Source organism: Aspergillus aculeatus, assembly GCF_001890905.1.
Source record: "Aspergillus aculeatus ATCC 16872 unplaced genomic scaffold ASPACscaffold_15, whole genome shotgun sequence".
NCBI lineage: Eukaryota > Fungi > Ascomycota > Eurotiomycetes > Eurotiales > Aspergillaceae > Aspergillus > Aspergillus aculeatus.
The window spans coordinates 1,057,265-1,077,109 of NW_017962990.1; the positions used below are offsets into that span (position 1 = coordinate 1,057,265).

At 54.1% G+C, this 19,845-nt stretch overlaps 7 protein-coding genes across 7 annotated transcripts; 5 read left to right on the top strand and 2 right to left on the bottom strand.

The window, feature by feature from the left end:
• Positions 1 to 214: 214 nt before the first annotated feature.
• On the top strand, positions 215 to 892 carry ASPACDRAFT_54344 (uncharacterized protein; the record flags this gene model as incomplete). The annotated part of the gene is made up of 3 exons (XM_020202867.1): positions 215 to 245; positions 312 to 409; positions 491 to 892. The coding sequence occupies 3 exons, from the start codon at positions 215 to 217 to the stop codon at positions 890 to 892; spliced, it is 531 nt and encodes a 176-aa protein (XP_020053371.1).
• Positions 893 to 1,940: 1,048 nt separating this feature from the next.
• On the top strand, positions 1,941 to 7,502 carry ASPACDRAFT_1874409 (uncharacterized protein; the record flags this gene model as incomplete). The annotated part of the gene is made up of 4 exons (XM_020198038.1): positions 1,941 to 2,293; positions 2,343 to 3,756; positions 3,855 to 6,224; positions 6,303 to 7,502. The coding sequence occupies 4 exons, from the start codon at positions 1,941 to 1,943 to the stop codon at positions 7,500 to 7,502; spliced, it is 5,337 nt and encodes a 1,778-aa protein (XP_020053372.1).
• Positions 7,503 to 7,514: 12 nt separating this feature from the next.
• On the top strand, positions 7,515 to 9,061 carry ASPACDRAFT_1890823 (uncharacterized protein; the record flags this gene model as incomplete). Its single annotated transcript, XM_020198591.1, has 4 exons — positions 7,515 to 8,193; positions 8,260 to 8,614; positions 8,788 to 8,977; positions 9,022 to 9,061. The coding sequence occupies exons 1-4, from the start codon at positions 8,011 to 8,013 to the stop codon at positions 9,059 to 9,061; spliced, it is 768 nt and encodes a 255-aa protein (XP_020053373.1). The 5' UTR covers positions 7,515 to 8,010.
• A 1,682-nt stretch (positions 9,062 to 10,743) lies between these two features.
• On the top strand, positions 10,744 to 12,054 carry ASPACDRAFT_33958 (uncharacterized protein; the record flags this gene model as incomplete). The annotated part of the gene is made up of 3 exons (XM_020200004.1): positions 10,744 to 10,950; positions 11,083 to 11,422; positions 11,486 to 12,054. 3 exons carry the CDS (start codon positions 10,744 to 10,746, stop codon positions 12,052 to 12,054), a joined length of 1,116 nt encoding a protein of 371 aa, XP_020053374.1.
• A 331-nt stretch (positions 12,055 to 12,385) lies between these two features.
• On the bottom strand, positions 12,386 to 13,471 carry ASPACDRAFT_54346 (uncharacterized protein; the record flags this gene model as incomplete). The annotated part of the gene is made up of 2 exons (XM_020202868.1): positions 12,386 to 12,802; positions 12,914 to 13,471. The coding sequence occupies 2 exons, from the start codon at positions 13,469 to 13,471 to the stop codon at positions 12,386 to 12,388; spliced, it is 975 nt and encodes a 324-aa protein (XP_020053375.1).
• Positions 13,472 to 14,081: 610 nt separating this feature from the next.
• Positions 14,082 to 15,558, bottom strand: ASPACDRAFT_6036 (uncharacterized protein; the record flags this gene model as incomplete). Its single annotated transcript, XM_020203550.1, has 3 exons — positions 14,082 to 14,597; positions 14,681 to 15,202; positions 15,310 to 15,558. Coding segments are annotated over 3 exons (1,287 nt in total), but the record flags the coding sequence as incomplete, so codon positions are not given.
• A 1,763-nt stretch (positions 15,559 to 17,321) lies between these two features.
• Positions 17,322 to 19,309, top strand: ASPACDRAFT_1890825 (uncharacterized protein). The gene is made up of 3 exons (XM_020198592.1): positions 17,322 to 17,790; positions 17,827 to 18,062; positions 18,489 to 19,309. Exons 1-3 carry the CDS (start codon positions 17,493 to 17,495, stop codon positions 19,044 to 19,046), a joined length of 1,092 nt encoding a protein of 363 aa, XP_020053377.1. The 5' UTR covers positions 17,322 to 17,492; the 3' UTR covers positions 19,047 to 19,309.
• Positions 19,310 to 19,845: the final 536 nt, after the last annotated feature.

A 19,845-nucleotide genomic window follows, 5' to 3' on the forward strand; every position in this document is an offset into this window, starting at 1 on the left:
TTATCTCTCTGCTCGCGCCAGAGGCCAGCCCTAATCTCGGAATTCCGACACGGAGTTCGGTCAACCACGCGTTGCCCGGCAAGGGAGAACTCGCAAACTACGGAGTACCACAGTGCTTTTAAATAAGGTTTCAGTTTGCGTAGTTTCCTGTGTCCACGGCCTTATTTCCCTATTCCGCTCGAAAACAGACCAATACGCATATGTCTCATCAACAATGGCGAAACCTACCGCTCCTTGTTTCGAAGGTTGAGCCCCACATCCCCTTCTCCCACCCGCAAGAGTCCCAAGCTATTGACGCGTTCATGCGGCAGATGTCCTTGGTTGTCAGGCAGCCCTTTATGAATGGGCGGAGAGTTATGACACTAAAGACTGGGATCGTCTCGCCCAGTGCATTGCTCCCACGCTCCGGGTATGCTCCCTCCCAGAAGAATGGAACTCGACCTCCAAGGTTTCTGCGCCTGCTAAACTCGTCCCCACCTGTTTTCATAAGATCGATTACCGTGCTTTCTTGAACAAGCTCTGGGAAGAAATGCCTGCGCCTGAGTTCCTGCTCATGGCGTCCGATCTCAAGTTCCTGGGCAACCGTCGCCTGAAGACGCAGCATTTCGTCGGCGGGGCGTCTAAGTGGCTCCAAACCAGCGAGGATGAGATCACTGGCCAACATCAGATGCGCGTCGCTCATCAGAAATACGCCGACGATGCGCTGAGCGAAGTCGCCCTTAAGGGCCACGCCCACGGGCATGCCACCATCTGGTATCGCAGGGTGGAGGGGCAATGGCGGTTTGCTGGCATCGAGCCGGGCATCCGCTGGTCAGAATATGACCATGACCGGATCTTCTTCGAGGGTGAAGAGAAACTTGGGGAGCCGCAGAGTGATGAATGCGCTTGTTGATTGGAAGGAAGCTCTAAGGAGGATAGGTATTGGTTGCGTAGCTTTCACATTGTTTTCTGTTTTTTCTTTTATTTTTTTTTCTTATTTTTCAGAAACACTGTTATTTCCAATGCCGATTTGCCATTCTTCCGTTATAGCATATACTCTATTGCCGGTAAGAAAAGGACACCCGAATCAGGCTTAACCGTTCGGTCCGGTTGTGATCTCTCTGGCCCATCACTTTTACACTCCTGACCAAACCTTCGAGATATATTTCAAAACATCCTGAGATACAGTCATTATCTTCTTAACTATGACCGAGCACTTGAACGAGGTGTGATATGCCATGCCGCTACTCTAAAACAGATTGAAATGCTTTTTCCCCTATTTCTCTTTTTTTATTTTATTTCAAATTCTATTATTATCTTGGTCTATGTATACATATATCTTTGAAACTTCCATGAGTCTCTCGTATTACCTAAGGTGTGCAATATTCGTGGCCGGGAAGGGTGGAAGACACTAGTTACAGGCAACGTAGCCAGAATCAATGACTCTATTGTCCGCGCCTAAAGGTCAGACACTCTATGAAGAGGAGGGTCTCTATTCGGAGTCACCATCGTAGCTGATGATCCGAGGAAGAGATTAAGCAATGTGCTTTGGCACAAGCCGGAGTTCGCAGTGATGAGTCGATAGAAGCACTTGGCCCAGGATTCTACTTCCACAGAGTCAGTCGAGCGAATCCCCGAGAGAGCAGAGGGCAAGGCCGAGCATATACCGGGGATCGCAATAGCCCGACAGCCGGTGTCCCAATCAAGCTTTTTTTAAACAAAAATACGCGGAATGGAGATGACCACCGCCGGGGTCTGTACGCTCTAGGAGAGAGGCCCGCGACAGCTCTGAGCCACGGGTCAGGGGTTCAATGCTACGGTATCAATTGACTCCATGGCTCGTCTCTCGGGAATGGGCTATAACGGACATATTTTCGTAGGGGCTGGTTATATCAAGCTGTTTCACACGCCATATTGGCAGCTCACAGACACAGTGACTTAATTCCTGTGTACAAGCCATCATGGCAATTTACACTCCCTCTCGCTCTGAAGACGACGGCAGCAGAGAGCCTGTTCAGTTGCGAGTCCTCCACTTCTCCAATGAGTTCCCCAAGGATGGATTGTGCACCTTATTCCGTGCCCTGCATTGCCGCAGCAAGGATCGAAGATACCCACTCCTTGCGCGCTTCCTAGAGGAAGCCACCCGTGCGCTGCGAGAAGAAATACGGGGGCTCCCAAGCAGCCTAAATCAGCTGGTGCCCCCCTTTGAATCCATTCTCAACTTGGCCAGCTTCACCGACCTCCGCCACGGACCACTGGGGGGTTCGGTGGAGGGCCTGCTTCTTTGCACCGTCCAGTTAGGAACCATTATTGGGTACGTACAAAATATGAATCGTGATGGAGACCTCGAACTGATAGACCAGATATTATGAGCAACATCCAGAAACCTTCCCTTCGGACAGCACCAGCACCGTCTTGACGGGGCTTGGGATGGGCCTTCTCGCGACAGCAGCTCTATCTCTCGCGGCTACGGTGGCAGATCTGCCCTCGTCCGCCGCAGAAGTGGTCCGCCAAGCCTTCCGACTTGGGATCGTGGTCGACGAGGTCTCAAAGAACTTGCAGCCGCGGGAGACAACGACCCCGAGTGCGACGCCTGATCCCTGGGCCTACGTGATACCAGGGGTAACGGCCGAGGAGATCCAGCAGGATCTGGATGTACTCCAGAAGCAAACTCCGGAGGCTAGTCGCGTCTTCATCAGCGCGGCCAGCGTATCCTCGGCGACAGTCAGTGGGCCGCCCGCCCGGTTGAAGGAGCTTTTCCGCACAGCGTACGTCTTTAGCAACCGCAAATTCGTACCGCTCCCGGTTTATGGTGGCCTCTGCCATGCAGGTCACATCTATAACGACGAGCACGTCCGTCGCGTGGTGCGCACCCCATCAATATCCGGTCATCACGGAAGGAGTGTGCCGTGTCTCGCTATTCTCTCCACCTGCGACGGGCGCCCGTTCACGGGTCAAGATGCGACGGAGTTGTTGGAGCAAATCGTTCGCGAGATTCTCACGCGGCGGATTGAGTGGGCGACAGTCGTTCAAGGGGTCGTGCAGCAGGCCCAGGGCATAAACGCCGAGCACTGTCATCTGCTCGTCTTCCGAAACTCTCTTGCTAGCCATGACCTCGCCGCGGCCCTGCAAACTATTAACCCTGCCGTAGAAATCTCGACTGATGAAATCATTCCTTGGCTGCACGAGGCCCAGACCCCGGCAGACGATCTCCTCCCTCGAGGACCCCAGCAATCGAAGATTGCCATTGTGGGCATGGCCTGCCGACTGCCTGGTGGGGCCATTAATACCGAGAGGTTCTGGGAGCTGCTTGAGAGCGGCTTGGATGTCCACCGCAAGATACCCGCGGATCGCTTCAACGTCGAGAGCCACTTTGACCTGGATCGAAAGCGGCTCAACTGCAGCTGGACCCCCTATGGATGCTTCATTGATGAACCAGGCTTATTCGATGCCCCGTTCTTTAATATGTCGCCGCGGGAGGCGGAGCAGACGGACCCTATGCAGCGGCTAGCCCTTGTTACTGCGTACGAGGCATTGGAGCGAGCTGGATATATGGCTAATCGTACATTCTCTACTCGATTGTCTCGAATCGGGACCTTCTATGGCCAAGCGAGTGATGACTATCGCGAAGTGAATACCGCCCAGGAAATCAGTACGTACTTCATCCCAGGTGGTTGTCGAGCATTCGGCCCGGGGCGAATCAATTATTTCTTCAAGTTCGCGGGACCCAGCTACAGTATCGATACTGCCTGCTCCTCAAGCTTGGCAACGATCCAGGTACGTTGCACAGTGGCTCTTGCCCTCCCCCTGACTCTGAGATTCCCGGCTATTAGTTGAGTTGCTCTAACTGGCAGAGAATTGAATCCGTAATCCAGGCTGCCTGTACCTCCTTGTGGAGCGGGGAGACCGACATGATCGTGGCCGGAGGAATGAACATCCTGACAAATTCAGATGCATTTGCGGGTCTCAGCAACGGTCATTTCCTCTCAAAGGGCGCCAATGCGTGCAAGACGTGGGACAGCGAGGCGGACGGATATTGTCGAGCAGATGCGGTAGCCTCGATCGTGCTTAAACGCTTGGAGGATGCTGAGGCCGATAACGACAATATTCTCGGTGTGATTGCAGCTGCAGGCACAAACCACTCTGCCGAGGCGGTCTCCATTACGCACCCGCATGCTGGCCACCAGGCCGATCTGAGTCGTTTAGTACTCGACCGGGCCGGTATAGATCCTCTCGATATCAGTTATGTGGAGATGCATGGCACAGGAACACAGGCCGGTGATCTGGAAGAGATCCAGTCAGTGACCAATGTCTTTGCACCCATATCAAGGCGCCGCAGTTCAAATAATCCACTTTATATTGGAGCTGTGAAGGCCAACGTGGGCCACAGTGAGGCCGCAGCCGGAGTGACTGCGCTGCTTAAAGTCCTCCTCATGATGCAAAACAATTTAATCCCTCCCCATATCGGGATTAAGAATGTACTGAACCCCAAGTTCCCTCGGGATCTCGAGACACGCAACGTCCATATTCCGTATACGAAGGTCGAATGGCCGCGTGTGGCAGGGAGGAAGCGCTTAGCAGCTGTCAACAACTTCAGCGCGGCTGGAGGCAATACAACAGTGGTCATCGAGGATGGGCCGATTCGCACAAGAATAGGCAGCGATGAGCGCTCGATGCATGCTATAACTGTGGGAGCGAAGAGCAAGGGGTCCTTGCGGAGAAACATTGAGCAATTACTTACCTTCCTCGAGCAAAATCCTAACTTGCTTCTAAGCGATCTCGCCTATACGACTACCGCTCGTCGCTATCATCACAATCACCGCGTGGCTGTGGTGGCAGCGGACCTTGCACAGGTACGGAAGCAACTGGAATCAGCACTGGTCAGCCTCGACGAACATAAACCAGTCTCTCTAACGGAGCCACCCCCTATTGCCTTTGCCTTCACCGGGCAGGGGGCTTCATTCCGCTCCTATCATCTTGAGCTATACCATCAAGCACCTTACTTTCACTCCCAGATCCGGCAACTCAATGTTATTGCTCAGGACCAGGGATTTCCATCCTTCCTCTCCGTCGTCGACGGCAGTTATCCCTCCACTCACCTGCACTCGCCGGTCGCCACGCATCTTGCGCTAGTCTGCGTGCAGATTGCGCTCGCCCGCTACTGGGCGACCTTGGGCGTGCGGCCGGATGTGGTGATCGGCCACAGTCTAGGTGAGTACGCCGCACTGCAAGTCGCAGGGGTTCTATCTGCAGCCGATACGATCTTCCTCGTGGGTCATCGCGCTCGGTTACTCGAACAGCGGTGCCAAGTAGGCAGCCATAAGATGGTGGCAGTGCGCGCCTCGGTAGAGAAGATACAGCAGACCGCTGGTGATCGTCCGTATGAGATTGCGTGCATCAACGGACCTCAGGACACTGTGATCAGTGGCACCGTCACCGAGATGGATAGTCTAGTTCCAATCCTGGAGCAGGCACACTGCAAGTGTGTCAGTCTGGATGTCGCATTTGCCTTTCACTCGGCTCAGGTCGATCCCATTCTCGAAGACTTCGAGTTGCTCGTTACTCATGGCGTGCTCTTCCAGCCCCCACAGATCCCCGTAATCTCCCCTCTCCTCAATAAAGTCATCTTCGATGACCGGTCCCTTGGTGCCCAGTATATGCGGCGCGCGACCCGTGAGACGGTGAACTTTCGATCCGCCATCGGGGCCGCGTACGAGATGAGCACCATTGACGACGAGACTATTTGGATCGAGATTGGTCCGCACCCAGTCTGCACAGGCTTTATCCGAGCAACCATAGCCTCGTCTTCGGCCACTGTAACCGGGGCCCCTATCACAGCGGCCTCGTTACGACGAGGCGAGAACAATTGGACAACCCTCACACGGACTCTGGCCACGCTGCACTGCGCAGGGGTACCCATTACCTGGAATGAATTTCATCGGCCGTTTGAGCCGGCTCTGCGACTGTTAGACCTGCCCACATACGCCTGGAACGACAAGACCTACTGGATCCCGTACAAAGGGAACTGGGCCCTGACCAAAGGCAACACCTTCTACGAGACCAAGCAAGGGGCTACTCGAGGAGAAATCCTCTCAAGCCTCCGCACATCGGTCGTGCAGCGGATTGTGGAGGAGCACTTCGATGGCGCTGCGGGCAAAGTGGTGATGCAGGCCGATCTGATGCAGGCCGATTTTCGGGCGGCGGCTTGGGGGCACAAGATGAACAATTGTGGTGTGGTGACTTCGGTTGGTTCTTCCATCGCTTCTTACTCCTACCAATCTCTGACTCTTCTCACTAACCTCATAAATTCCCACACTGCTTAGTCCATTCACGCCGACATTGCCTACACCCTGGGCGGATACCTGTACAGGAAGCTACACCCGTACCAGCCCCAGCCGGCCCTGAATATCGCCAATCTCGAGGTTCTCAAAGGGCTTGTCGCCAATAACAACCCCGACAAACCGCAAATCATTCAAGTGGCGGTGTCGACGACCGGCGGTCAGACGGCGCAGCTGCGGTGGCACAATGTGCAGGCGAATGGGTCCGTGGAGGAGCCCTTCGCCAGCGCGAACCTCATCTATGGCCAAGCTGACGACTGGCGCGCTTCGTGGGCGCCCCTGGCTCATCTGGTGCAGGGGCGCATCGGGCAGCTGGATCAGCTGGCCCGTGAGGGCGTTGCGACACGATTCAGCCATAAGATGGCATATCAGCTGTTTGCCAACAACCTCGTCGATTATGCATCCAAGTATCGCGGAATGCAGGCGGTTGTTTTGCACGAACTAGAAGCGTACGCGGATGTGACCCTCTCGCGCGAGCAGGGTGGCAGTTGGACAGTGCCTCCACACTTTATTGACAGCGTTGCTCACCTCGCTGGATTTGTGATGAATACCTCTGATGCCATCGATACCAAGAACCACTTCTGCGTGACGCCTGGCTGGCAGTCAATGCGGTTCGCACGGCCGCTGGTTGCCGGAAACCAGTATCGGTCGTACGTGAAGATGATCCCTACTGACGACGATCCCTCCATCTATCTGGGTGACGTCTATGTGTTGCAGGAAGGGATGATCATGGGCATGGTGGGCGGCATCCAATTCCGCCGGTACCCACGGATTCTGCTAGGCCGCTTCTTCTCAGCCCCGGACGATCACGAAGCACCGTCGGCGGCCGGGCCTACCGCACTCAGCACGGCCCAGCCTTCCGCTCCACCGGCCTTTGTCGCTGCTCGCGCTCCGCTGCCCACTCCGCCCCTAGTCGACAGCCCCGTCGAATCCCCGCCGACCGTAGCCACATACCCGGACACCATCACTGCCCGCGCCTTGGAAATCATCGCCGCGGAAGCAGGTCTCGATCGGGCCGAGCTGACTGACGAATGCGATTTCGCGGGCCTCGGCATCGACTCGCTCATGAGTCTGGTGATTGCGGAAAAATTCCGGGAGCAGCTGCGCGTGGTGGTTTCGGGAAGTCTGTTCTTGGAGTATCCTACCATTGGAGACTTACGGTTCTGGCTGGAGGAATACACTTGATGTTGATTCTGAGCCCGTCGTTGTTAGGATTACAGTACATTCTATGGCAAACGGTTTCGAAGCGTAGAGCTTACACGATCTTTCCTAAATCTCCCTTCTGATGGTCGCGGACTCGTGCTCAAGTATGCTGGGCTCGTAAATTCAACCAGTCATCGGAATAGCTTTCTGTAGACCATGTGTTTCAATTGCTGACACAACCAGTGATTTTCTTCCCTCTCTCATGCTCGCGTTGTGGTAGTTGCTAGAGCATGAACAGCACAATCGGTGACTTCCCTCCCGCAACACGACCGAGCAGCATCCCTTACCCGATCATGACGACCTTATCGTCACCCCCATTGGACATGGGCGGTATTCGGCAGTAGCCGATTCTTCAGCCCTTATAAGTCGTCAGTTCCCCGGCTCTGTGGCCCTCCAAGTCCGTCCATTTCTTCCCCTCGGACCCTTCCACCTCTGCCTTTCCTCTAAACAACGTACCTCTTTGCCATTCAGGCCACATCCGATCACCACTATGAGTCTCCCGATTCCGCCACGCCCGGCGGATAATAGCACCTCCCACTCCCTCTGCCTCACGATCTGCGGCTACCGACGCCCGGGAATGAGCGAGTTCGACTACCGCCAGCATATGACGCAGGTCTCCGCTCCAATGACCGCAGATCTGATGGTCAAGTACGGAGTGAAGCGCTGGACGATGGTGAGTCGTGACATTCAACATGCGAGTCTAGTATGCCTCCGAGAGACATCGCCAACGCGAAACTAGATCCACAATACCACCGAAAGTCGGGCGCTCATGGATCAACTGATCGATCCGCAGATGGCCAACATCGCCGACTTCGATTGCTTCAGCCAAATGGTGCTTCACGACCTAGCGGACTACAAGCGGCTGAAAGAGGATCCCTGGTACCGGGAGCATCTGGTCGGGGATCATGAGAAGTTCGCCGACACGCGGCGCAGCATGATGACCATCGGGTGGGTGACGGAGATCGTGCGTGATGGGCAGGTGGTGAAGCACAGCACTATGCCCCATCCTATGGTCGCACCGGCCCTGAGGAGGAGGCGGAGGAGCTCCTTCAACCCGCACGTAGCCGCGGTGATGACAGGCTCGATTCTCGCCGGTAAGTGCATTTTCTCTTCCCCCACCGCCCAACACCATCTCCTAGCTCCTGTCAGCCCAGGGAGGAGGTGGGGGAAGGGGGAGGGGGGCGGAAAAAAACCAGCCAGCCCTTCGAAGAGGAAAGATGCCGACAGCTGATACGCAAGAAAACTGAATTTGGGTGGGGGGCCGCAGGTGCCATGCTATCCCTCTCGTTCATCGCTGTCCCCGTCCTCCTCGACACAACCACTCACCCCCCGCAACTTTTCCACAAGTGGAGCCGACTGTATCACTATGGTCACGTCGTGCTCCCCTCCACTGCCATCCTAACCGGCCTGCTGTACATCTACGCAGCGGTTTGCCACCACCAAAGGTCCAGCCGAAGGTGGGGCGCGCTAGCCCTCGCCGGGGTGCTGACGGTGGCTATAGCTCCCTTTACTTGGCTGGTTATGGCGCCCAGCAATCATGAGCTGTTTCGATTGCAGGCTGTCACTAGTCAGATGGAACTGGCAGGTATAGCAATTGGCCCTGCGCAGGCCTTAATCGGTCACTGGCGGAATCTGCATATGGTGCGGTCTTTGTTACCCTTGCTGGGGGCGATAATTGGGGCCATCGCAATGATGGGGTCATAGTCTGTCTGGCTTCGGAACCCGTGTCGCAGCCAGGTGTCAGCTAGAGATTCTCAGTGGGGAGACAGAGGGCGATGACCGAGACCCGGATCTGCGACGGGTCAGCAAGACCCAGCGAAGGGGGAAGGGGAAGGGTAGGCGCTGCGAGCCGCCGAACAAGCCAAAGTAACACCTAAACATCCTAAGATATCGGATGTTCAATCCCACTCTCGTTGTAAGACGCTGCAGAGACACATGTTATTTTCCTACTTTCCCCAGCTTGTTACCTGTCTGGTACTTGATCGTTTTTCCAAATGTCAATAATTGATTGCGTTATTCTTTAACGGCTAATACATATTTGATTGTATCCTACCTTGCTGTGGAAATCTATTTCTATTCTTGTCGGTTCGCTTCATCTTCTTCCTGGTATTTTTTATTGTTTACTTTTCGGAATTCCGACCCGTTGCATTTCCCATTCAAGTATCTATTCTTCTACACTATGTATAATCTGTTTTTCTGATCTTGATTTGTTGGTCGGCCGCATCGATTCTCACACCGAGAGGACCGGGCTACAAAGAGACTCCGATTGGCGGAGCACTCATTACGAGCAGTCCCTCACCCCTAAATTATTGTATATACTTGCATCAAAGCAATGTCATAGAGTATAATTGAAATAAGTAGGAGAGGAGAGGGTCCCCGCCGGAGACGATCAGCCAGGACCGTGCAAGCGAGAGCGGATCCTCGCGGGGTTAAACTCGGCCATCGGGGATCGGCCATCGGGGATCGGCCATCGGGAATCGGCCATCAGGGAATCGGTCAACGGGCACGGGAAAAGCTGCAGGATGAAGAGTTCAAGATTAACTTCTCATGTCTATTGTAGCTTGACTGCCCAACAATAGAGTGAGTGGGCCAGGAACTCTGTGAGGCGGGAATAGTGAATTAGTAAATCTTGTCATGTCGTCCGCAAGTGAATGGCGACAAGATGAAATTTGAGAGGCTTGGGATCGATACCGCACCTAGTATACATGCTCAAATGCCTTAAAGAATCTATGGAATTCACTTTATCTCAACGTGAAGAGGGAACAAGACCTTCATCAATTAGCATACTCCTATAGATTGTGTCCGACTCAGTATTGAGCACTCCGCTTCATCATAATCAGCGAGCAAGGCCTGTAAAGGCCCTGCAGCGCCGTCATACCATCAGACCAGCGAAAAGACCTCGCAAGTCCCGGACAACGTGAATGGCTGGTTCAATGTGTTTATGAGCTTTGTCCTCGGCAATACTTGACAGATCGCTCATAGTTCAAACCGGCCGATCTTGGAGTAAAAGATAAAAAAAACCAAGGGGGAGGCCAGGAGAACCCCCGATCCTCGCTTTGACTAGCTGCAACGTTTCAAGTTTCTTGCTTACAGTGCAAGTAATTGACTGCTTCTGTAAACCGTTTCCAACTTTCTCAACCTCTCCCCGTGCTGACAAACGACGTCGAGAATCATATCCCAGACACCATCATTGCCTGATTGGCCTGCAATCCACCGCCACAAGATGACCCAAGAAGCTCTCCAGAACGGCAGCCACTATGTCGAGCCGGCCGATGTTCCCCTGGTGGACTTCCGCGCGCTCACTTCGCCAGACACCAACCGACGGAGAGTTGCCGTAGCCTTGCTGGACGCCGCCTTTCGTGAATGGGGTTTCGTCCAGCTTCATAACCACGGGATAGGCGCTGACAAGCTGCACGAGGCCTTTCAGTGGGTAAGTTCTTGCTTACAATCTCCTGCCGCTGTCTTCTTTTCCTCTCTCACTGTCAATCTCTCTATGATCCTATTAAAACCCCACCACGAAGAAAACAAGACTCCAACTGGCTAACCCCACAGCCACGCGCAGGCCGAGCGGTTTTTCATGCAACCCACTGCCACCAAGGAACTAATCGCACACCCGCCCAGCGGCGATGTCGACACCAACCGCGGCTGGGCGCGAGTAGGGCTGGGCTACACGGTGCATATGGAGTTTGACGCGGACAAAGCGGCGGCCATCCGCCAGCAGAACCCAGACTGCAAGGAAACGCTGGAGCTGGGCAATCCGTTTGACGCGACGCTACCGCCCAACCCGTGGCTGCCGGAGGGGACACTGCCGGGCTTTCGAGGGTTCCTGGAGGGTTGGTGGACCGACTGCGCGATCCTGGCCCATGACCTGTACCGATGCCTGGGGGAGGCGCTCCGCATCAGTGGTAGCAGCGGCGGCGGCCCGGACGAGACGAAGGAATCGGTAGGGATAGCGGCAGCAAGAGTAATGGACCAGAATGATCACGATGATTACTTCAATCGCATTCACTCTGCCAACGACTGCCACATGACGTGGAACTACTACCCGGCGATGTCGGCGCGGGCGCTCAACGTCGACGGGGCCAAGCGACTCAACGCGCATACCGACTTCGGCAGCCTGACGCTGGTCTTCCAGGATGCAGTTGGGGGGTTGGAGGTTCACGATGGCCATCAATTCCGTCCCATCATGCCGGTTCCGGGGGCTCTTATCGTCAACGTGGGCGATATGCTGGAGCAACTCTCTAACGGCCGCTGGCGAAGTTCCCTGCACCGCGTAGTCGCTCCTGCGCCCCTGATGTTGCCGCCAATCCAAGGGGTTCCGGGGGATGATAGCCACGGGTTGGAGACAAAGGAGGAGAAAATGGTGGTTGACCGCTACTCTCTGGTCTTCTTTGGGGTGCCTAATCCGAATGAGGTGATTGCGATCGCCCCGGGCTGTGAGACTCCGGGTAAGTGGAAGCCAAATATGTGTGGGAACTGGGGCACGCTCACAGCCCGCCAGTGGATCCGAAAACGACTGGCAATGGAATTTTAAACCCCTTACTATATAGACCGATATCCGCATGCTATAATGTCAACGATATTTTTAATGGGGGTTGTGCTGCGACCCCCTTTGCGGGATAGATATAGATCAGAGAACAGTGACTGGTAGAGATAGATCCACGCAGACTCCTAAAAGAAGATGATCTAAGGACACAATGAAGAACCTAAGCCTAATGGTACTTCATCACAGCACACAACAGAGGGACTTCCCTTGTAGCCCCGGCTAGAAAAGATTTTGAACTCTTGACTTCCGATCTATTTTATTCCTTGCCAAAAAGAATACTCATTGCGTGGCCCAGCCCCTCAACTACTTCCTTCAACCATCAGTGCACCGGTACTCCATACCACCTCTTGACCCCCTGGCGCAATCGAAATGCGACCCGGCCATCCGCCGCTAACTTGCGCAAGACCTCCTCCATAAACGGCTCCACGGCAGTCTGCCGGACGCCAGGATCGAGACCGTCCCCGTGCATGACTGTCACTAACTGCTGCACGGTCACACTGCAGGGACCGCCGCTGCCACGGGCGACCTGATCCAGTGCGGCCAGCACTTGGTCTTCGCGCCGGAGTTTGGAGGCTAGCTCAGCGGCGATCTTACCCGGAAGGTTACGGATCGGTGCCCCATGGGCCGGGTAGCCCGTGGTGCAGCCGTGGCTCTGCATCGTGCGCAGCGAGGCCATCCAGGGCCCAAGCTCCTCAACAGCGGCGGTTCCATGACCGAGAATGTTGTCGCCGGTGAACTATGAGGACCCCCCTCCTCCCCCCCACCCGCGTTCCGCGGGCAGGGATGGGGAGAAAACGTTAGCGCTCAAGGGCAAACAACCGTGCAACCGGAGAAATAGTATACTGACCATGGCATGCTCCTCCTCGAGGATGAAGCACGTATGGTCGTGCGAGTGGCCGGGAGCGTGCACGGCGCGGACCGTTGCTCCTTCAACCTGGAAGACCTGTCCGTCACTGATGGGTTGCAGGGCCTGGCCGGGCGTGTGTTTGTAGAATTCATCGACAAGGTCATCCGGATACAGGCGCAAAAGGTCGGGGACGCCCCCCGTGTGGTCCCCGTGCCAGTGTGTGAGCAACACGCTGGAAAGACGAGCCCCGGTGGTTCTCAAGGTCTCGGCGATCAGATTCGCCCACTCGGGGATGCCCTGACCTGTGTCGATCAGCAGGCGGCGGCGGCCGGTGCCCACCAGGTAGGTGTTGGTTCCCTGCAGTGTAAATGGCCCGGGATTCTGCCCCAAGATCCGCCAGACGCGTGGACTGAGCTGCTCAGCGTCTGCCAATGCGGGTAGCCGGGATATTTGAGCTTCTAGGTAGTCTTCAAAGGCGTTGATGTTGAGGGCTTTGTTGATCTGGCGGTAGCCGCCCTTGCGCGCGGGTTTCGTGGGAAAGCGTTGATGACTCCCCATTCTCAGGCCGCTGAGAAACTCTGTCGCAGTCGTTGGGTCTGGTGTACATTAGATTGCCTGAACAATGCAGAACTTTTATGGTTACGGTGAATGGGAAGGGTATGAATCCCGGGAAAGGACCCCGGACGGCTTCTGTAGTCCCGATCGAGCCACCTTCGGGCATGATATCGGCTCTCGGTACAGTGGAAAGTCCTCATCTGAATCCATCACCAGAGGCATTTCTCGGACAAAGTGATCCAGAGAGCGAGTAGCGATTAATGATCAAGCTACGAAGTGCCCGTCGTTCTCAATGTCAGGTTAGATCCACCTCGGTGATGCCTGATGCCAGCGATTGCGTAGAGTACGCCGTGAAAACCTCCTCTCTCCTCCCCTCAAAATGCCCCAGGTTTAACCATTGATCTTGGCGAATCATCTAGTAGTGAGATAAGAAGAGCATAACGGTGGCCTAGAATATCTGTCCACAGCTAAACCTTGATTAAAAAGTCCTACTGCGTCAGCGATTTTGATGAATTATTCTTTGATGAATTATTGTGTATTACTACTGCCGGTCTGCATACTCCTGATACTTGAGCTCTAGACCAATGGCGCCGTTATTTGCTGTGGATTTCACCTTTTTCACCACGACAAACCGACCCTCACTGTCACCCACCCCGTTCAACAGATTGATTAGCTCTGAGATTTCCGGCTCCCGATCGTTGGCGAGCTGCAAAAAAGAGAGGTCGCGAATACGAGTGAGCACCGCCACCTCGGTGCCCCTCGCCCCCCGCTCAGGCAGCGCGGGTGCTGTGAGAACCAGCGTCGCTGCCGGGCTCAAGCGCAACGCCTGCAAATGTGCTCGCAGCTCCGTCTCGAGCTGCGCGGAGATGGAGCATGATGACACGCCCGGGAACGGGAGGGGAAAGTTGATGATATAGACCGCCGCGTCTTGAATCTGCTGGGGCGTACCCGGTGTGCGATACTGCACTGTGATCTGCGAATGGGAGCGGATGGCCCGCGTACGGTCATACTTGGCCTCATCTTTGCCGCTACCAGACGCAGAGCTGGGCAGGTGAATTTGAATGATGAACCGGAGCGTAGGGTATCGATTAGCAAGCGTCATCGCACGGTCCAATGAACGCGCTCCCACCTGCGTGTGGCGCACGCACGGTCAGCATGACAACGGGGTGCGTGAGAACATTCAGACGAGAAAGAGAAACCGCAGGTACCTACCTCGACCACTGTCGCGCTGGTGCCTTGGAATGAGTTCAAACAGGATATAATATCTGTGGCCGTGTCACATAGGTTTCCGGTGCCAAATCGTAGATACGCATACCACTGCCGCTCCAGCCGAGGCAGGGCCGTCTCGTCGAGGGTGGAAGAGGTAACCATATTGATAATATTATTGTTTTGTTCAACTTGATTTACCCGTTCACACATGCCGGCTGTGCGCTGTCGAGTGATTGAGGGCATGTTCAGGGCAGCGGGAGTTGTGATTCTAGCCAGGAACATCGCGGCGTCAAGGTAAGAGGGATTCGTCACGAAAGCAGCCGACAACGGACTGTGAGCCACGTGCCCAAGTTCCGGCTCTTGCAGAAAGCCTGCAGTGATTGCCATACGCACGATCCGACAGATGTGGTTTTCAGGAACGCCAATGAGCTCCGCGACATCTTTGATGGAGGCACTGCCGTCGAGCGGGATGCAGGCTGGCACTTGGAACTCTCCTAGCCATTGTAAGCACGCAAGAAGCTGGGTCTAACCACCAAGAAGTTAGTATGATGAGAGTCCCAAGTGGTATTTTCGTTCGCGTTTGAGCGACCATGTCAACCCAGATAACAGAACATGAGTCGAGGAGATGATACCTGGCTCGCCATGTGCTGGAGGACATCAATCGGACCTGCCAGCGAAACTTGCAGCTTCGCAAGACATTTCAGTACCGTCTCTCGTGCTCGGGTCGCCTCCCCCGATTCCCCAGTCGTTGACCACGGTGAAAGCCCTGGGATCATGCCTTCAGTCGTTCCATCGACGGCCGAAGGACAATGCTCCGTGAGCTGCTTGAGGGCTGCTAAAAGCTCACGAGTTTGGCTTTGGAGCTGGGCCAGATTGAGCATGGCAGGTAAGGAAATATATGTGTTGCACGGAATCAAAGGGGGCAGGTTCTTAAAGTGTAAAAGAGAGACACTGTGATCAGTGGATATAGATCTACAGAATTGAGGACAAAATGAATGTCCCTCGTTATAAAGCGTGGTTTCCCCGCCTGCCTCGGCCTTGCCCCTAACCATTTAGTCAATCCATCTGAATCAAGTGGCTGATCTAGGAAGATACCGTCTGGTCAGGCAATTCAGACCATGAATCCGATCCAGGTCCTTAGTATTCGCTTCATCACATAGGCCTAATTGACAAGGTAGTTGTCGCCGCGATTCCAAGTCAGGCCACGGGCCATTCGCAATATAGTGGGCGGCCGATTTCTAGCGCTAGCTGGGGGAGAAACGCGGCCGAATTTACCCCTCGTTTCGGACCAGCATGGTCTCCCGTTGATTGAGACCACTGACTCGGCCTATCTAATGGCAGATATTGATGAATGATGGGGATGATCTCTCCTCTAGAAGGTGGTAGCCATGCGTTGCCACAGTTAGTATTCAGTCCTGGTGCCCACTATAATCAGACTCCCGTAGCAGGACGCTGGAGAAATTTCTGCTATTCCAGGTTTTTCACCATTCATAGGGCCGGTGCACTTCTAGACAGCGCTAATACAGTCAGGTTACCCTAGCCCGACGGAAAGCCCTCTGCTTCCCACCGTGCATTGCCACCTCCAATCATACCAGCTCCTTCAGCCCTTGATCTGAATAGAGATTTTGCGGTTCGGCCTTCTTTAACCCCTGCCTCGCACGGCCGCATCGGAAGGACGATTATGCTTTCCCTGCTTCCCTCTTCCAGTTTAATTATGTTCTGGAGCTCGAGGCCTAGTCTCCTGCAGTTGACTGGGGGCGTTGCTATGATAAAGGTACTAGAAAAGGAGGGGGAATGCAAAGTGGCGTAATATTCGTAGTAGTACATCAGAAGTGTTGCTCGGAAACGCAGTTAGTTATTGTCCCACACATCAGTGTCCTTGATAACAGAATTCTCCTTAGTCCATTCACGTCAAGGGAGTTCTTTTGTTTCGCGCTTGTAGAGGTTAGTGCCAAAAAGCGATATCGGCGCCTGCAAAGGATACCAAATAAAGATTAGCAAGCTGAACGCGTGAGATAACAGACGACCGTCGGTCACGGAATGTACTTACTACAACTGACCCCGATAATCTAGTACGTACAGTAGGAAGGTGCAGGGATCTGAATTTCTCTGGAATGCTTGCTGCCTTTCATATGATTTGTTAATACTTTATATGGCCATTCAGCGTTGGTTTTCACGGCTTCACATGCCGAGTTGAGAAGGCGGTGCTGTATGGGAGACTTAGCGCGTCAATGAGGGCTTCATTCAGACCTGCTAAGAATATCCTCTACTCTGCAGACCCCCACCCCACCCCCGCTCCCTTTCTCCCCGCCCAAAACGCCTTATGATGACAATACTCTACTCTGATCCCTGCGGCAAAAAACACAAGGAAAAAGTCTTGTCACGTTTGAATCAATTAAAGCTGCTGTGGGACTTTTGTCAATTGAAGATTAGCTGCTCCAAGTTGCATGTTGCGTTATCTTAGGTTTCCTTCATCATTTAGACCATCTACAAGGATATACGAGTAAGCTATTGTCGACCCAATCAAGAAGCAAAAACATAAAGCAGATGTAAGTCCCCCGCTCCATTTTTTCCCGGCGGCTTTCCGGTACTGATCCGGCTTAGAGCTGAGAGCGCTCTACTGTGCAAGAGCCAATCCGAGCAGAGCGATAAGGTGCAGTGGCAATTGGGAACTCCTCACCCGTCATTCATCTTCACCTCCATCAATCGACAAATTAGCCCCTCGTCCCGACTTTCGATCCTTCTCCTCATAAACTCCATTCATTGCTACTGTCATGTCCGACCATTGCGTCCTCTACATGTCAGAAGCAACCCAATGACCAGTTTACAATGCCCCCCTCCGGATCGAACTCGGCGGAGTCTGTCCCCAACCGGCCCCAAATTCCGGGAGAGCTGCAAGAGCTGCGCAGCATCCAAGATCAGATGCACCAAGGAGAAGCCGCAATGTGCGCGGTGTGTGAAACGCAACATGGTCTGCGAGTATCTGGAAAGCAAACGCGCACGACGCAAACCAGGCGCGCGCCTCAAGCATCGGGAGTCTATTACCACGAATGCTCATCATTCCCCGACGACGACGACCATCACCACCTCGCGCACCACATCTTCCTCTCCATGTGAGGGGGAGAGGCTGAACACTCGAATGATTATAGCTGCTTCTCCCAAGACCTATCACCCGCTAAACTACGTAGACATTCTCTCCTGGACGCCTACGCCTACGCTGCCTGATTCTGCAACCGACACTCAAACCGGCCTGCACTGCAATTTCGATGACTTTTTGGCCTTCTCCCACTCCACTTCACTGCTCGGCGTACCTGAGGCGGGCGAGCTGCCTGTCCACCTGACAACCGACTTTCGCCAGCTCGAGGAGCTCAATCGCGCCCCGGAGGTGTTCCCTCTGGTCCCAAGCCAGCTTTCAGCTGGCGGAGATCAGACAGCCAGGTCGGAACCATCCCTGCCCGGCTCCCTGCTTCGTCCAGAGCCTTCCGCCAGTCAGCCCTCAATGCCTAAGGCGCTTGATCCTGGTTCCGCGTGCTGCTCCATTAGCCAGACTTTGGCTCTCTTAACATATTTCTCCTCCTCCTCCTCCTCCTCCTCCTCCTCCTCCTCCTCCTCCTCCTCCTCCTCTTCTTCTTCTTCTTCCTCTTCTTCTTATTCTTCCTCTTCTTCGTCTTCTTCCTCTTCTTCCTCTTCTTCGTCTTCTTCCTCTTCTTCCTCTTCTGCGCGGTGTCTGAACTCAACTTGCGGAGGATGGGAGCTGAATGAGATCCCGACCATCCAATGCGTAGTGAACAACAATGCAAAGGTTGTACAGGCTCTTGACGAGATCCTCCAGTGCCGGTGCTCCGAGGATGGGTACCAGCTAGCAATCCTTTCTGTGGTGATTCTCAAAGTCCTAGGCTGGTATGCGACGATCATTCGACCGCTCCTGGGTGTGGAGGCGCACAGTCCGGGAGTGGGAGAGGGGACGACGGTGCGTACCGACTCGCTCGCGGAGACTCAGCTTTCCTCCTCATTCTATGTGGACTCTGGTCAGCAGATCTCGCCCAAGATCACCATGGGACCCCCTCTCGCGTACGGGAGGGAAAGCGAGGGCAAGACTCGCATGGCGGCGCAGCTGATCCTCAGCCAGCTGCATCGCGTCCAGCGGCTCGTAAATATCCTATGCCACCGCTTCAAACTGCACAGCAACCGTGAACAGAACCCAGCCTGGAACTCCAGCACGGCGTCCACTGCCACCGAGCCCGAAGGACCTGCTTACATCGAGCATCTCTATCCTTTCTCAAGTCTTGTATTTGACCAGATCGAGAAGGATGTGCGCGGGCGTCTCCGATCTCTTTCCACCGAGCTCCTAGAGATGCTACGCTACTAGCGGTTAATTCTACCTCATTCTCATACATACATCCAGCATTCGTGGTTGTGGCTGTAATCCGGTCACGCGATCCAGTGCTTATTCATCTATGCGGCTCCCTTACAGAAATGTCGTCAGTTAGGTCAACGATCATAACCAATCACCAAGCAATCAACGAACTAACCTCGGACTCGCCCGCTTGAGCTTCCAAGTCCGTGGGGAATGTTCTCTGGCAATCTTACTCAACTGCAAAGAACTGTCTTAAAGCCTCGGGAACAAGTCAGATAATGTTTACTCAATATATTACTAGTCTAGTCCAGTAACCGCGACATGAAAGTCGAATCTCTCACCCAAATACATACTACCATATCAAGGCCAGAACGATGTTGCCGAACTAGAACCACTGGGCGCTATCTATTGCTCTGTTCCTGGAGGCACATTTTCAGATTTCTCCTCAGAAACACGAGCTAGATTCCACTTTGAGAGTTGGTGCTTGGAACCGTGTTTGGTTGCTAGTAAAAGACGATTACTGTGATGGACAGTATCCGAAGAGGGAGATCACCACATGATGACCTCTACTCTACAGGGACTGGGGCCTTTTGAAGGATGGGCAGAGCCCATAATGATCACAAAAGAAACTCGGGCAAACGGAAGACGACCATCAGTGGGAAATTGTGAGATCGGTTAGAAGTTGCTTTACTGTAACAGTAATTCTAGATGCTACACATTCATTAGAACCCTATGACTACAAAGTTCCTCACGAACCAGAGTTACTGATAGCGAACACAAAGTGATTCCAATTGCGTAGGTCCAGAAATAT

What these genes read in the sequence shown, in the direction of transcription:
- ASPACDRAFT_1890825 (XM_020198592.1), top strand. Translation starts at nt 17,493, where the DNA reads ATGACCAGTTTACAATGCCCCCCTCCGGATCGAACTCGGCGGAGTCTG. An exon ending in CACCACATCTTCCTCTCCAT is followed by an intron (nt 17,791 to 17,826) that starts GTGAGGGGGAGA and finishes GAATGATTATAG; the next exon opens with CTGCTTCTCCCAAGACCTAT. An exon ending in AGCTCAATCGCGCCCCGGAG is followed by an intron (nt 18,063 to 18,488) that starts GTGTTCCCTCTG and finishes AAGGTTGTACAG; the next exon opens with GCTCTTGACGAGATCCTCCA.